The sequence below is a fragment of the Maylandia zebra genome, linkage group LG1 (genome assembly GCF_041146795.1).
Source record: "Maylandia zebra isolate NMK-2024a linkage group LG1, Mzebra_GT3a, whole genome shotgun sequence".
Lineage (NCBI taxonomy): Eukaryota > Metazoa > Chordata > Actinopteri > Cichliformes > Cichlidae > Maylandia > Maylandia zebra.
Genome location: NC_135167.1, coordinates 22,452,660 through 22,470,292, shown reverse-complemented (window position 1 = coordinate 22,470,292; position 17,633 = coordinate 22,452,660). Strand labels below are relative to the sequence as shown.

General features: G+C 39.4%; 1 protein-coding gene across 1 annotated transcript; it reads right to left on the bottom strand.

Moving 5' to 3' along the window:
• Window positions 1-1,122: 1,122 nt before the first annotated feature.
• On the bottom strand, window positions 1,123-17,354 carry slc17a6b (solute carrier family 17 member 6b). The gene is made up of 12 exons (XM_004543240.5): window positions 16,664-17,354; window positions 14,377-14,632; window positions 13,407-13,525; window positions 11,612-11,726; window positions 10,348-10,435; window positions 10,148-10,234; window positions 9,597-9,739; window positions 9,250-9,399; window positions 7,935-8,067; window positions 7,470-7,580; window positions 4,848-4,975; window positions 1,123-4,109 (listed from the first exon to the last, which is right to left on the bottom strand). The coding sequence occupies exons 1-12, from the start codon at window positions 16,735-16,737 to the stop codon at window positions 3,768-3,770; spliced, it is 1,746 nt and encodes a 581-aa protein (XP_004543297.3). The 5' UTR covers window positions 16,738-17,354; the 3' UTR covers window positions 1,123-3,767.
• Between the last annotated feature and the right edge of the window lie 279 nt (window positions 17,355-17,633).

The window sequence follows — 17,633 nt, the reverse complement described above, 5'->3', positions numbered from 1 at the left end:
TGTTTTTCTTTTGTGTTTTTTGGACCAAAGTCCACAAAAAACCTGACATATGTTATGAATATAAACTTGAAATAAAGCAATAAGATACAACTTGGCAGGTCTCATGAATGATACTGCTGCATCACTATGACAAATGCAGAGGCCTTGTTTGTCTGAACTCTAATACAGGAAGCTGTGATGAGAAAGAATCCAATTATGTTAAATTGGTTGATTAAATAAAAAGAACAAAAGATCCAAAACAGCCAACTCAGTGACATGTTTCTTTTATTTATATTCTGCTGTTAAAAAATATCACCGAGGGGGGAAACACATAATGTTTTCTGTCCTCAGACCTGCTTCACTGCAAACCTTTTTTTTTATCAGTGCAAAACAAAACATACATTCACAAATATGCATTTGAGAGTTCGACCCTGTTTGATTGCACGACTGACGTAGTGCTCGTTTGACAGAGCATCAAGGTTTAAACTTAATCATCACACCACACAGCACAGGAAGTGAAGCTCTAATCTTCCACATTTACCTCTGGATGACATTTTTCAATTCAATTCAGTTTTATTTATATAGCACCAATCCATGACAACAGTTGCCTCAAGGCGCTTAAATGCAAAGCTATCCACCAGGACACTGAGTACAGACACGTGTATATACATTTGTTATCGTCCAATCTTTATCAACTATATAAACTCATAATTGGAGACAAAAAAAGCAACAATTCACAAAGAATGTAGGATTTATTAGAGTTGCTATGTCAAAAGCTTAATTTTTGTTTGGCAATAAATTCAATCATCCAAGATTTTTTTTCCCTAGAAGTAATCTACATTTTACAAATTGTTGCTTCTGATGTGACCGTAGCTTTTTTAAATCACTGACAGTAATCGATTCAGTGGTATTATATGACTCCATAGAAGTGAAACACTGGCCGCAGATGGCCGGAAACATGAATACAGTTAAAGGCGATGTTGCTTCATTGCCTGCAGGATGTGTAAAACAGAAACTCTTTGCAAACTACTTCACTAGATCAGCATGAGGTAAAAGTAACAAGTTATTCAGTGTTGCCTGAATTTTATTTTGCATTATTTATTCGTCTTTGTTGCCAGTACAAATACTCGAGACACAAACAGATTTGTTTATCATCATTTTTTATATCAAAAAGGATATAGAGTATTTCATTTTGACATCAACAAACCTCTCAATTTACACAGCAACAGAAGCCATAGACTCACACTTTAACTTCAGAGGCACAAAAACAGGAAACTTCTTACTACTTCAGGTTGCAACATTTGCTATTTTTCAAAATCGCATGTTTACGTTTCAACCTTTATGTCAATGAATATTGTGACACTGAATTAGTGGTTGTACAGGAGAGGAGAGGAGGGTAATAAGACATCGGGGGTCCGGCCACTGAATGAAACACATTAACCCAACATAGTGCTGAGAAAAGAAAGAGAGAAAGAGAGTGAAAGAACAACGACAGCACAAAGTCAGTGTGGACCACGGCAAAACAAAATCAGAAACATGAAGAAGAAGAAGAGGAAGAGCATTTGCCACTCAGGCAGAGCTCAGTTTATCATTCTCATCTGGTGAGCAGCCCCTTCACAAACTCCTTAGACTTTTCGTGTTGTCAAAGACGTTTGCGTTGGACTCTAGTACAATATTTTATAAATGTAATTTTTTTTTACATATTTTTCTTTACAAGTGTTTATTTTCTACATTTGTTATCACAAAAAACACGACATGTTTAACAAATGCCTTTTTTAAAAAAAAAAAACCAGTTACACAATGAGTGTTCATGATGTCTGACCAGAACTGTTACTATGGATTTATTGCTTTGTACACTGAGTAATGTTTGGTGCCACCTGCACACTGAAGGTCCAATATGCTGGAACCTCACTGCTGATGGTCTGTACTACCTTAAAAATGTTTGACTTCCAGCTAAAACCCAGCTCAGCTTTTCACCTTTGGTAAATTGTGCAAAGAAATTGAAGCAACAGTAACAGTTTCAGAGACGAAGACGAAAAACTTTGGAAGAAAAAAGAAACGTTAAAAAAGGACACACTACACATTTCACTTTGTTCCATGCATAAATACACAGCCACACACATCTACACTGTGCAGTGCCAACTTGAGACAAAATAAAGAAAATGTACCCCCTTCAGATCTCGTCAGTGTGAGTGCAGACTGAGGACAAACAGATGGTTCTGGGTTGTCTTGCATTTCTGTCTAATTCTGACTCTAAAACACTTTCGATAAGTCAGACGTCCACACTGTTTATCAGTGCATAAACTGCCTCCTTTCTGTAGTGCTGCTTTTGGTTTTCCATCCATATAAATAGAAATCTCCCGTTTTGCTGAATCTCATGAAAAGTGAAAATATACTGTATGTTAACATACAAATACTTTTTGGGGGGAATGTTTGTAAACAATTTTTACCTCTTGCTTTGAACACCTGCATTTTTCTCACTCTTGTAAGATGACGGATTTATGTGTGCGGGGTTCAGCTGGGGAACAAAAGGGCAACATTACAACATTTATGTAGTGAAGGATTGCTTAGTTACTGTCAGTCAAATCTGATTAAACCTCTGTGTTAAAATCTTAATAGATGCTGTGAGGAAACATGAATCTTTCAGGAGTTTTTAATATGATGCATTCAAATGTCCTCATGCATCCGTTTGTTAAAATTTCTAAATATCTCTTATTATTATTTATTCTTCTCTTTTTAAATAATATTAATTTTGCAGTTCTATAATAGTAAGGCTCTCATACTTGTTTTGGTTGGTCCCCAAAGACTTTCCATTGCACAAACCCTTGATAAGGTCTTATATGACAATAACTATTGTGATCCAGCTATATCTGAATTCATACAATATTTCTTTCATATATGTTTTATTTTAGATAAATCTTTAAAACAATGCATTGGTACAGTTACATTCTAAGTGGCATGACGGTGATGCTGAGTATTACAATGGGAGCGGCTTAATTCCTTCACTACACTGCTAAGATGTGTTGGGCTGCAAACACACACAAAAAAACGCTCAACTGCAGCAGTACAGGGTCACAAAAGGAATTACAGATAGGACACTTCTTTTTTTATCGTTTGCATGTGTAACTAAATGAGCATCACAAGTTACAATGCCGCTTTACAAGCCTCCACACCAGGTCGCTTCCATGTTCAAGACACACAGAGGCTGGTGATGAGAAATCAAAAGTAATGTGCATTAAAAAGGACACACGACTGCGAGTGCATTCAGGAGAGAGAGAGTACGATCTATACCAAGAGAGTGTCTAGTTTCTGTTTACAATATTGTGCAGTGACATATTCACACACTGAGATGGCTGGCTTAGAGGACATTGTACTGTACTTGTTCATTTGATTAATAAGGGTCAGCTTCTATGTACTTCTACAGGCTTCAGTGTGGTCAGGAAACCTTAGCTGATGGGATGAAAATGTTCATGTTTATACACAGTTGGACTCCAAATAAATATATCTATCATTAATATGCATAATAATACGTTAACAGACTGCCAATTTGATATGTGTTACACCTCTATTAATCAAATAGCTTTAGTTATTTATATGATCTCATTTTAACATTGAGTTGATCTTTTTTTTTTTTTTTTACATTTTTTATTTGTTTTCTTTAGAATTTGTGCAATCAATACGACAACGGATTGTAGGTTTTCTTGTTTATCATTTGTAGATCATTTTAAGACTAAATCTGACACTCAGGAAAATAAACCTACTCATATATCAGTGAGTGCGTGTTTGGTTTAGGAGTATCCCTCATCCTGCCTGTATCCATAGCCTCCTCCCTGTGCTTCTTCCTGGACATACTCCTCTGTCTTCTCCCAGCTGGCAGCCCAGCCTCCATTCACCTGTGTGGTTGCACCATATGTCTTGGCTGGCCCTCCGAAAGCACCGTAGCTCTGAGTGATGTCACCTGTTTCTTCTGCCAGCTCGTCCTCATCAATGAAGCCACACTTCTCCTCACTGGTCAGTTCCGGGTCAGCCCACGGCTGTTTTTCTCCTGATGCAAAAAGGCCGTAGAAGATCACGCCTCCATAATGCACCAAGGAGGCTATGAGGAATACATACTGCCACTCCTCTCTGGTCTGAAGAGGGAAGAAAAAAAATAGTGTTTTCATAAATACGCTGATCATACCAACAATTTGCCTGTTTATTATTTGTGACCTTGGAGCAGAGTATTGGAGAAATATTTAAAAGGTGTCTACTTTGTAAATCTGTGGCTGCACACATCAAATTATGTGTAGAAATGACATCAGTCCATGTAGAAAACAATACTTGCTACCGAGAAGTACAAGTAAAAGCAAGTTATACTTTTGTGGGCTAGCTCCCAGAGGGATGGTCTTAGTCTTATTTATTTAAATAAATAATAGATAATCAAGACATTTCTAGAGTTTACTCATATATAGTAATACATATATAGTATACTCATATAGCTACGTGAAAAAAACTACAAGGTCACTGCATGCAGATTTAGGCCATTTCTCTCTTATTGTTATTGTCTTTACCTTAGAAGACAAAACGCCTCGAGGTAACTGTAGTGCGATTTTGTTCATGTATAAATAAAACTGAATTGAATTGAATTTGTAAATGTCTGGGTGAAGTATAATTTCTCTGTACTTTTACAGCAAATGTATAACATGCTGTTATTTCTTTAACTGTTTATGCAAATGTTGCCAGAAACCATTAATGAAAGGTATGCTGTATGCTTTTTAATGTCAAGCAGGGAAAATTAAAGTAAACTTCAGAGTTATTTGTTAATTTTTGCACACATTTGAAATGTATGATTTTCATGATTCTGTCACATTTGGAGGAAAAGCCCTTACCTTGTGCTTTGTCATAGCACCAACAATCAGCGGGCACACCATGCCAGATAAGGTGCCCACACCATTAGAGATGCCCATTAGGATACTGGCATAACGCGGAGCAATATCCAGGTGATTGACATTGAAGCCTGACAGCAAAACAACAACAAAAGATTTTATCTTTGTGAGCTACAAGCCTGGTTAACATAATTTAAAGGCCAGTTTGATACAGAAAGGGCAAATGCTATGAGTAAAGTATAAAAGGCAACTGATGCATGACACAGTTACAGATAAAAGTAGCACAAATGGTGACCATCTTGTTGCAGAAATAGGCACCAACTCGCCACACGACCTCCTCCCCCACTCTGACTAGCTGAATGAGTAAGTGTCCTCGTGAGCTGCTGCACGCCGCCTGCCTGGCAAGTCTCCCGAGACAGCTAGCACTGAATTATTAAACACTCTTGGAGAAAGCTGGAGAACACCAGCAAGAAACTGATTTTGCACGTAGTCACAGATATCTGCAGCTTCTATAACTGAGCATAAACATGACAACAGCTGTTGAATGAATAGCTGGCCTAAAGGTTTAGGATCATTAATGAAATTAAATTTCTACTTTTACTCTCCACAGCTTTCTAATTATGGATAATTTCCATGGAAAAAGGTCATTTTTATAGTCTTTTTGTCCAAATATCCAACTTGAAGTCTGTACTTAGCTAAGAAATAATAAATAAACACTTTTATTTATTATGAATTAAATAGACACGATATGATGTGTTAATTAGCTTCATAAATGCTTGTTTTATTTTTAAAACGCTGGAGAAAGCCACACTCGCTGTTTCTCCTGGTTCTACTCATTGTGGTATGCTAGTCTTCTAGCTCTAGCATCAAATATAGAACACAGAGCAACAGCATTTAATACCAAAACAAATCAGCACATCTGTCACACGTCGTCTTATTTTATGCCTCATTCAACCAAGAAGTTGTAAATAAAGTCCAAAAGGCACTGTAACAAAAAATAATTTCCCCTAGGGATCAATAGAGGATTCTGATTCTGATTCTGAAAAACTCAAAGCCACAACTGCCAGCCTATGGTAGTCTTAAAAACAAACTGAATGACAATTATTTCGGACAAAATTCAAATTTGAGATTGAGGTGAAACAAAGAGCAGACTCTGAAACTGACCTGAATGGAAACAAAGGCACATAAATTGTAATACAACACGCACAGAGGGAGTGTCACTATGATCTCTGCTGAGCATGCAATGGCTCCATCAAATCCTTACTGTACATATATTATATAGACAAAAAGTACCGAGCTGCCTTTAACATCATACATAGCAGTATCTAGACTGATATTAGGCATATATATATTTGTTCGGCTGCTATTTATTTTTGTTACAGGAGTTTCCTAACAACTGTTATGTGTAGTTATTTATGAGTCCTCACTAAGATAACCCAACAATGTAGTTTTAAAATATATGCCGTCTGTTATCAAAGCAAGTCATTAATCACTCTTTTGCATTCTGCCCGATTAAGCTTGAGTTAGGTGTTTGTTGTGTCCTTGCTGAGTGATCAAAGGGTTTTTCTCTCATCTCTTCTTTAGGATTTTATTTTTATTTGCCGTTAAAAATGTTGATACAATATGGTGGCAAGGTGGCAAATACGTAATATTGGCTTTTATTATTAATATAATTAACACCCCCTTGAACATCGGTTGGGCTTGATGATGTGCCTCAAAAGAGCGCCTACTAGAGTGTCAACACCACTCTGTAACTTTACGTGGTCTGACACTTTGTGGCTCAGTTGCTGTGGTTCCTAAATACTTCCACTTTGCAATAATCCCACTTAACAGTTGTTCATAGAAGAACTAGGAGGGAAGAAATTTCATAAACTGCCTTTTTGCTGTGGTAACGTTATATTACAGTACTGTGCACTGAGCACTTCAGAATGACCCAGTCGTTCACTTGTAAAGAGGACTGAAGAGGACCACTCCTGTGGTAACTGGGTTGCATTTGTCTGAACTGGGTAGAACAGCGCTCTCTTGTTTTGCACCTTGGTCATAGAATGACCGTCAGAGCACATTGAAGTGGAATGATTTTGTCGCCCTATGTGAGTTCAGAGCATTCTCCAGCTTGTCCTTGTATTATTTTGACTATGACTTGTTTTATGTATGTTGATGTTATGTTTTATTATTAATTTGAAACAGTGTAACATTGTAATGGTGGGCCTTCTTGGGCAGGACTCCCCTAAAAAAAAAGAGATGCTAATCTGAAAGGACTTTCTGATTACATAAAGGATAAACAAATAAAAATACCTGAATTGAAGGATTAAGAGGCTTGGCCCAATACTTTGTCCATAAAGGGCAGCTGATTGCTGCTGTATTAATGTTAAAAAAGTGCACACTTTCTTTGTAAGCTCTGGGTCATTTTATAAATTGTCTCAAAAAGCAGTGCAGTAGCACCAAGTGTTGCTTACAAGTATATTTATTCTTTGTCTAGCTTGTTATCCTTTTCACTGAAGCCCCAAATCATTAAACATTAAATGAAATAAAGCTAAATCTAAACAGTGATGACATTATTTAATCACTTTTAATTTACATCTTGTTTCATACCACATATATTCTGATCTTTTTACGCCTACTAACCTGATATAGCAAATCCACTGAAGCCCACTGCAAGCACGAGGAAGGAGATCGCCACCCCTTTGCTGTGGGAATATCCTACCACCAGTAGCAATGTGGCCTCCATGCCAAATCCTGGCAGGGAGAGACAGTAGTGTCACACACACAAGCACAGACAAAGCCCACGGGCAGTTGGTCATTGTGGTGCCAATTGAATTAAGCGTGATACATGATCTGCACTCAATTACACAAGTGTCAGATATGAAATCAATGCACAGTCACAATCAGTGAGTCAACCCGTGTACTGAAGTATTGAGCGGATAGATTTTTACCAAAAAATATAAACAAAACCATCTCTGCAGCCCAGCTGGCCGTTAAGAGCACCTTAAAAACAACACTATGGATCTGACACCATCAAAATAACACCCTGCAGCCGTGCAAAGAGAGGTGTGGAAATTTTTGATTTCATCCTCGGTTCAGACTTCTCACCTCCGCAGTTCATGATTTTCCTGACAGTGGTAGTTGTCAGGATGTTCTTGCTGCGCAGGTAGTCGGCCAGCTGGCCACCAATGGGCACAATGATGGTCATCACCAAGTGGGGGAGGGCAGAAAGTGCACCGACCTAAAGTCCCATACAGAAAATCAATAAAATTAGATGCACAGCTGAATGCCAGTATAATAGATGAAGATTTATACTTTTGAAGATGTTTCTCCATTAATTTTTAAAAGGCTCTACAATTTAGGACATTCTATATTTTTCATTATTCGTATTTTCTCACTTATTCAAAGTAGCTGAGCAGAAAATAGAAAATATCCCTGTTTTTAATGCATTTTCATACTTTGTCAAATGAATGTTTGAGGGAATGAGCAGCTAATAAGGATCAAACTCAAACACACTTTGAGCATATATTGGTCTTATAGAGCAAATAACAAATTTCTGATTTGAAAGTCACTAAAATAAGATGAATGGCATAAATCTTTGGAATTTTTACTGTATATTTCTACATTTTACACCTTTTTCTGTTGATAAAGACCTCCCCACAGCCATTCATGCTACACCAAAGTAGTTAATTAAAAGATAAACAATTAAATTACTGAAAAGTTCTAGTTGTTTACTGTCTAATATAGAAATTTCAGTTAAAAACAAGTAAAATTTTCATCAATTGACAAAAAAACAATGTTTTAAAACTACAGGACATTCCCGGCACTGACCTACAATATCATGTAGAAAAACTGACACCTCCTGTTGAAATTGCACTTCTTTATCTCATATTAATATATCGCAGGGATTAAATATGTAATTTAATCCCCACATAATTAAACGTTTCACTCACCAGGCCCATTTAAGATTAAAGTGGATTGTTTGTGGCCCTTAATGTAAAATGACCTTGACATCCTTGCTCTAAGAGATTCTGTGCAATATATAAAATAACTACAGTGCATTTTGTTTTTTAAATTTAAACCTGTTGAAGTTACAGTTGCTTTGATGTGTTTTTTTATTCCATCATCTGAAAAAGTTCACACAGGCCTTAAAAGATAAGCATGGATATATAGTGGAAATGTATATTGCATCACTTTGTTATGATGTGTATCAGTTCATGAGAGAGAACTATTGGCCACCAGCTGCACTCACACTGATTCTCATAATAAATCAATGAATCTGTCCAAGAGCAAAGCGTCACTCTCAGCTTTAAACAGACTGAATCTGAGTGGTGAGGGGTTTTCTTTACGACTTTAATCTTTCATGTCTCTATTCTTTTTTTTTCTTTTTTTGGTTGTCTTGTGACATTTTTTGTAAGCTCACCTTGCTTATCTCAAAACCAAACACTTCTTCAAAATATGCAGGCTGGCTAATCAGCAGCAGGTAAAATGTCCAGCTCCTGCAGAAGTTGGCCACAATAATTGCATAGACAGGCATAGAGGTGAAGAACTTCCTCCAGGGTGTCTTGAATTTCTGGAAAAGATTAAGAAAAATGATGGTTGTGTTCACATGAAGGTAAAGAGCTTTGCCTGACTGACAGTTTCTGGAACTGTGTTCATATTTTTGTAATGCTTCTTACAAAAAAATAAATAAATAAAAATGGGCTAAAAACGGGGTATTTTGTGAGGTTACTTAAGCCCAGGTTTTTGACGTTTTTGGTGTCCCCTCACCTCTGCAGGTCCCGTTAGCTTGGCACTCTCTCCAATGCTCTCCTCAATGTAGCAGCGTTCCTCATCAGTGATGGTTGGATGTTCAGCAGGGCTCTCATAAGACACCAAGATCCAGAACATATACCAGAAGATGCCAAAGCATCCTGTTTGTATGGACAAATTACAAGTCAGAAGGTGTACAGAAGAAGCATTGCAACTAATTTTGACCTCAGCAGTAAGCACATGCAGAGACTCTGGCAGCCTGATCTTTCTAAAATGCCTGAGAGAATAAAAGCCAGACAGGAAAGCTAACTGTATCCAGTCCACAGAGAAAGACATGGGGGTTATTTATTGACACACCAAAACATCAGGGGGGGAAAAATCAATACATAGTCTGCCTGGCTAAATCCATTTGACTTTCACTGAAGTCTCTTAGTTTTTCGCCAAGCTTAAAAACAGTTACATTTATAACCTACATGTATTTTTCATATATAAAAATTTATCTCCAGTTCTTTTTGTATCAATATGCATGCCTATCCCATGCAGTCCCTCACTGAGTCTTACAGTCTTACCGTAGACATAGAACACTGAGGACCATCCTGTATACTGAACCAAGACCCCAGCCAGAGGCATCGCAATCACAGCACCAGCATAGGAGCCTGGCAAGGAGAAAGCGATTCAGTGCTTGCAAGGACAGACATCATCAAGGTAAAGTAAAGTTTAACAAATCATATCTGAATCTAGAAGGAGAAACAGAAACAAAAGTATTTACCACAGAATGAGAGGGTGGCCAGACGACTCCTTTCTAATGGCGGCGCCCATTTACTCCAGATCCCATGACAGGCTGGGTAGGTCACTCCCTAAAGCCAACCACAAGGAACAGTCTGTTTTCATTTGTTACAGTAAAACAATAATCATCAGTGAAACTCTCTGCACTTTGGCCTGTTCTTCTAAGCTATTGTTGTTATAGAGATGCATGTACTCTTGTCTCCCAGAGGTCAGAGGGATTATATAAATGTAGCCAATCTATATGGTCTGTGTGAAAAATATTGCAAAATTTGAACAATGGCACAATTGCAGAGCATGTACTTTCATTAGCTTGCACTTGTTTTGTAGGCTACTGTATGAATACTATTATAACAGGAAAGGCTTTCAGGATTTCTAGACCAAAGCATAATTAAATTATTATACAGATGTATTATTATATGTATATGAATACAGATATTTTCAGGTTTAGGATGTGTTAAACGTCCATCTGGAATACCCAGTTAGACTTGAATCTGAACCAATAGACATGTCATAAGTAATCAAAATTAACATTTTCGCCCTTGTAATTACCATGAACAAACAGCTCAGCACCGTGATGACCTGATGAGCTGTTCAAGAAGCAAAACAGGCCTGCAGACATTAAATGCTAATCAGCCTCTAATTTGAACAAACTTCACTGATTTTAAATCCAGTCTGCAGGCTTCCTTACAGTAGGGCCTGCTGGTCTTTAAGGAAATTAACTGTGTACATTACCACGTGTTTATATGTCCAGGAAAAGCTGTATCTTTGTATGTTTATATCTATCGCAACAGACTTTATAGCCCATGTGAGAACTGCATTATAAGCCCTCCATGTTTTTTTACTCCAATAGGTATATTTCATCAACATGAGTGTCTAATTTCACTACAAAGCCAGGAGGATTGATATCCCTCTGCAAATCAACATTTTCCCCATTATCCATCTCTGCAGGATCACTTTACTGTTGTTTGTATTCAGGCACAAAAAGGCACAATAAAGGAAAGAAAAATGAGCTGGACAAAGCCATGGAACCAGTTGGAGTGGACTGGATCAATACAGTGCATCTCGCATTTCATTGAACTGCACGCCATACTCTTTATTCTCTCGGGAACTAAAATTATACAGTGAGCGAATAAAGTGAGAGAATAAATTCATTGCTGATTTTTTTATTCATGCACACAATAAAAATAAAATAAAATAACATAAAATAAAACATAGACTGCTGTGACGCACCTCTGACAGTGTCTTACCTCCACCAGTCCTTGTAATATCCTGACAAATATGACACACCCATAGTGGACTCGGGCAGCCGAGGGAATGAACATGTTGAGAGTGGAGGTGAGGACGATGGCTGCACCAAATACCCTGAAAATATCACAATGACCAGCGTTTTAAATTTCAATCATAGCAAATCGCCTCATTATTAACTGTGCTGACCGTATGGCAACACATTTTATTAATCAAGTATCACAACAGTCGACAGCGTGCTTTTTGGGTGAACATTGCCCGGTTTTTTCCAGACACTCATAGTAAAGCAAATCCATAAAACAAACAAAAAATAGTATGTGTTACTTCCAATGGTAATTTTAAATCTCTTTGTTTTTACTTTGTTTTGCTGGAAAAAGCCGAAACCTTCCATTTCAGCTTTAAACCATCACTGCACCTGAGGAGGATGCAGGGCTGTTCGCCGGTCCTCGGATTTGATTGGCTCTGCCTTACACGCGCTCTTTGACGTCATGTAAATGAATATTTGAAGTAGCAACACCCCGTAAATGACCACGTCACGTGTCGCTTAGCAACCGTTTTCGCTTTCGTACAGCTCGAGACGTGTTTCTCCTGAAGAATGGCGTTTAATTTTAGTTTTGACGCTGACCGAGAGCGAAGAGGACAATTAACCGATGACTGCTCTGCATTATAACTCGGGGGAGAAAAGATTCATGCAGGCTAATTATTCATCAGGCTGTTAAATTTAGCCCTAGCACTGCTTATTCTGAAAGCTTACATGGAAGGTTGTAGAAACAGGAATGCTTTTATTATCGCTATTTTATTTTATTTTTATTTTATAGATAGGCCATATTTTTCCATCTTTATTTTTAGGAGGGAGCAGGTGAGCAAGCAGAGCAAGGCCGAACACACAGCTATTTCTCATTTTTGTCACGTCCCACACTCCCCCGCCCCTCTCCTCCGCACGTGGGGGGACAAGCCCTAATCCGGTGGAGACTAGTGTTGAGCACGAGACCGATTGATTCGCTTACATCCTCGTGTCAATCACACAAACGGACTGCAGGGAGATACGATTGTAAAAGTCGCGGGCCCTAAATAAAAATATCACAAAAATATCATTAAAAAAAAAACAATTTTCCGTTTTATTTGAGCAAAATGATTGGATGAGAAATGTTTGGTACCATATCAACGTCCATCCACTAAAATGTGTGCCGTGTTGTTGATATGACAGCATACAGTCTCTGCAGTTTAACGTAATTATAATGACTGACGCATTTGGCAGTGCTCATGTGAATTAAAGCCTTTGGCGACAGGACCGGGTCTGGTATCCATGCCCTGAGAGAGCGACAGATTAGACCCGGCTCCCCCAAGGGAGCTCATTAACAGGTGGCAGAAAGCCCTGACACCAGGAGCTGCAGGCCTGCCAGCCCAGTGCCCTCCCTGCAGCTCTGCATCACTTCAGATCTGCAGACTGTCTGCTCCCTTTGTGCAGAGATGCTCTGCATATAACCGTGACCTGCTCATCCGTTTCACAGTTCAGACACGGATATTTTTATGCCTGCTTTTGGCTGTATTTGGTTTTACTATTCTTTTTAATCGGAGGTGATTTTATTCCACTCCCCGCCTGAACGGGTTTTTTGTTTTCCCACTGTTGATAAAAATTGCAAATATAGAAATGAATAGACAAAGGGAGTAAGAGGAAACGAAAGTCACGCCAATTGTTCAAACAATTCTTTTAATACCCAACACCAAATCACGAAAATCTGCCGACTGAATATAGCTGTGTCGTATTTATGGTAATTCAGGGGAGGTGCCGCCTACCTGTTCGCTGCCAGCCTGGAGGATATATATCCTCCCGGGATTTGTGTCACGATATAGCCCCAGAAAAAAGATCCGTGAATCATTCCCACCGTCTCTGGATCCCAGTTGAACTTGGCTTTCTGGCAGATAATATGGAAAACAAAAGCAGTGGAGTTAAAATGAGCAAGTGGCCTAAGCGCTTTGGAAAAACGTACATGTGTTGCATGTGAGCTCTATTGTGGCTAATTAACCAAGAAATGAACGAATTTACTCTATCGAAGAATAAATCTAAACGGGGGCCTTTTTAATAAAGGCCTGCATGTGTTTATTTCGACTGGATTTTCATTGATCCGATTACTAAAGCACCTAATTTTCCCGTAAAAAAATAATATAAAGCAAGCTAGTTATGTGTAACAGTTTGGCTTTCTTGGTAAAGACGAATATTGGACGAAATTTGAGATAATGCAGTTGTATAATATAGGGGTCAGGATGAATACTAAATACATGTTTTATAGAAATTGTTCGAAATATTCAGACATTTTTAATGCACCTTTTGTATGTAATATCCCTTTAAGAAAAAGACTGGCTTTTACATCATGACACTGACACTGTTCTACGTAATTTATTACACCATACACAGGAAACAGTGACGCTACTGATCTTAAATCTTATTGAACCATCAATGTATGCTATTTAATCCTAAGAATATCCTGTGTAAGCTGTGGGGGCCTGGTGCCATTTAAATCAGGAGCATCTCTGGCGCATTTTTACTTTCCCTGCACACAGATGTATGTATACTAAAGCTCTGTAGAAATGACTACCGTGGTTCATTTAAACTTAGAGGGGGGCTATTTCACGGCCTAGTGTGCCAGCAATAGAAGGCCTTTATGTGTTTCTCATTTATCATGTGCAGAGAAACTCGTTTTAATAACCATGTGCCATGATGTGCCTCGTCTGTACACGATGTACTCGCTCGCTCGCTTTGCCACACCTCTTTGATGATGATCTTGCCGTTCTGGTGAACCGTGCTGTTGTTGACCATGCCCACTATGGCCACGCCCAGGTTGCATCGGATGCCGAAGGAGATGCAGAAGCCCAGGCCGCTCATGATGGCGATAATGTAGCGGCGGGGCAGGCCGAAGCACTTGCAGTCGCACAGCGGGGGTTTCTTCTCAGCGGCCTCCCGTGGCCTTCCATCCTCCGTGAGCTCGATCACTTCCCCGGTTTTCTGCCTCCTTTCTATAACCCTGCAACAACCAGGGGGTGATAACTCTGTCTGTGTGGATCCTCACTCATCCAGGTCATGGCAGTCTTAGGCGATTGAAATAAAGCCAACTGGGATTCTTTCTTTCTTTCTTAAGGTTCATGGAGAGATTTCATACCTCATCCACATCCAAGAGTTTTGGGGGGTTTTTTCGTTCTGAAAACTGATGGAGAGTCCCAGGTATTTATTGTCTAATGGGGTTGTCCCTTTGGAGGAGGATCTAACCCACCCTTTGTCCACAGGGTAAATACCTGGGACTCTCTTGGATGGGAGGTGAAACTTCTTCACTAACCACAAAAGTCCAGTTATCTTGATTTCTACCGCTTAAGAATAACACTGTCTGCGGATCCAACTAACACCACATGAAATTAAGATTCTCAAATTTATAAAAACAACAGATTTTTTTCTTTCTTTCATGGAGGCCCATTAATATTTCCATTTAGCATGAATATTTTAGTAGGGGCTGGGTGCTTGGGAGTATGTGTGTGTGTGTGTGTGTGTGTGTGTGTGTGTGTGTGTGTGTGTGTGTGTGTGTGTGTGTGTGTGTGTGTGTGTGTGTGTGTGTGTGTGTGTGTGGGTGTGACCAGGATACTGTTTGAGACGTCTTGTCAAACAGTCAAGTAAATCCTGGAAGCATTTCCTGTAGAATCACCATAATGAGAGAGAGGTAGTGGGAGGTTTAGGCCTCTGTGATGTATTTACATTATGGAGAGCATTTATTCACACTGAGGACAGCATGTCTGTGAGGCTTTAGTCAGACGACTCCTGCAACGAATTAAAAAAATAAATTTGATGCTTTTATTTGCTCCAATAGGAGGGGAAAGCTTCTAATGGGAAACGAGAATGAAGGTTCCCCTTGTAGAGCAGAATTAAGTCGAATATGCCCCTGACTGTACCGCATTGCAGCACCCAGCTCGCTTTCACACTCATTAGCATTCAGGGACCGAGCAACAGCTCCAGCCTGCAGACAACCCGTCTGTGGGCTTTCCTCAAACTCCTCGTGCTTTTCTTTTTTATGTATTAATTTTTTCTGTCCAGGAAAATCGCGTTTGTCGCAATCAGTTAATTGTCTAAATCTAAAATGTTATCAAAACATGTAAATCTCCGTCTCTGCAAACGAATGAAGACATTCCAAGTTAAATAAAAGGGACAGCAGAATATTAGAATTAAATGCGTGTATTTGGGGTGAAACGTAAGACCTGGTTCAGGGGGTAAAGCCAGAGAGGATACAGAGAGCCACTGATGTTTAACGAAAGTCGGTTTAATTCCATTTCTCCTGCAGATTTGAGCAAGCACTCGGTGCAAGGGTATGTAAGGCGGAGAAGATGAATTCGCAAGGGAATAGGCCCGATGTGAATATAGCGGAAAGTCTAAAAACGCATTTATTCTGCTGAACACTCAAAAATAAATACAAAATAAATAAAACGGGTTTTTTAAATCACCAAACATCAACATTAAAGAAAAGACACACACACATATCGAGGTGCTGAATTAATCAAAGTGATAGCTGTAGATTAAAATGATTCAAATGAATAGAATTTCCTTTTATTTGGTTATAACGACATCGTGAAATGCTTTAAAAATCACGAGTGGAGTCCCACAAATTTCTCGCGCGGCCTGCGCGTCCTCTTTAACCTAATCTGCCAATCAGATTCATGTGCAGGCCCCTGCATCAGGATCTAGTGGCATCCATACCCTTGCCAGCAACACACACACACACACACACACACACACACACACACACACACACACACACACACACACACACACACACACACACACACACACACACACAGAGAGAGAGAGAGAGAGAGAGAGAGAGAGAATTTTCTTATTTTCTTCTAGAGGCGTGACTAAGCATCCCTGTAAGTTGTGAGACAGTGCTGGGTGCCCTCTGGACCCACACGTCGTGCCTTGTTAAAATCCAGCATACAAATAATCGCATTTTGGGCTCAGACGGTTTCAAACGCGCTGTTGTCCAGATTTACCCACAAAAAGAAGAGCCCGTGCTTACCTGTACATATGACCCAGGGTCTTCCCCGCAAATTCCTTCACCCCCGCCGTTGCTTTCGTCTTTACTGACTCCATATCCAGTTTCTGAATGCAGGCCTGTTTTCTCAATATTTGTTTTACTGTTCAGGCGTCATGTTACAGCGCAGGATGGCTGGACTGCAGCGGCTGCAAGGAAAACAACAAACGAAATTACGAGAAAAAAAATGAGCCCACAAGGAAGGCGACGATCCAACAGCCGGGAATAATTCTCAGCGCTAGGCTGAAAGCGCAGAGGCGAAAAGAGCCTGGTGTAAAAAGGGGGGATCAAGCGAGCAGTTCGCCTTCATCCACCACCAACTCATCTCCTGCCTGGCGTACAGTAGCCAAGCCAAGTGCCATCACGACGAAAGCGAGCGAAAAAATTGATAGCCGGCGTCGTGGAGCGATATGGATCTCTCTTCGCACCCAAAAAGGAAAGAGAGAGGGGGGAGAAACAGAGCTAATGAATGATGGATATGAAATAATAAAAAAAAAAATCCAACAAAACAAAAGTTAAAGTTCAGAAAGCGGGAGTGGGCGTTTGGAGTGGCTTCAATAAATCAAAGAGCGAGTGAGGCTGTATCGTGTCTCCTGTGGTGAGCGCAGGTTCATCTGACGTCGCGTTCAGCACCGAGGTCAGCGACAGCAACGCTCCGCGTCCAAACATCTGGCCAGCTGCTCAGCCCAAATAAAGGCCACACGCAAAACACAACATGCCCACAAACGCCATGTCTATATATTTATATATAGACGCTATAAAGGCTAAATGAGCCTGTGTCTAATAGCAAATAAAAAAAAATAGTGAGGGGAAGAAAAGGAACTGCTTTATAGCTCAATCGGTCTCTTTATTTATCAGCTGAAATGTGAAACTAAATGAAGCTATTTTATATCAACTTGTGTTTTTTAACACTTTGAAGAAAAAACGAATATTAACAGCAACAGTACATATGAGA

What these genes read in the sequence shown, in the direction of transcription:
- slc17a6b (XM_004543240.5), bottom strand. Translation starts at nt 16,737, where the DNA reads ATGGAGTCAGTAAAGACGAAAGCAACGGCGGGGGTGAAGGAATTTGCG. An exon ending in CTCAGTGTTCTATGTCTACG is followed by an intron (nt 9,740 to 10,147) that starts GTAAGACTGTAA and finishes CCATACAAACAG; the next exon opens with GATGCTTTGGCATCTTCTGG. An exon ending in TTGGTTTTGAGATAAGCAAG is followed by an intron (nt 8,068 to 9,249) that starts GTGAGCTTACAA and finishes ATGGGACTTTAG; the next exon opens with GTCGGTGCACTTTCTGCCCT.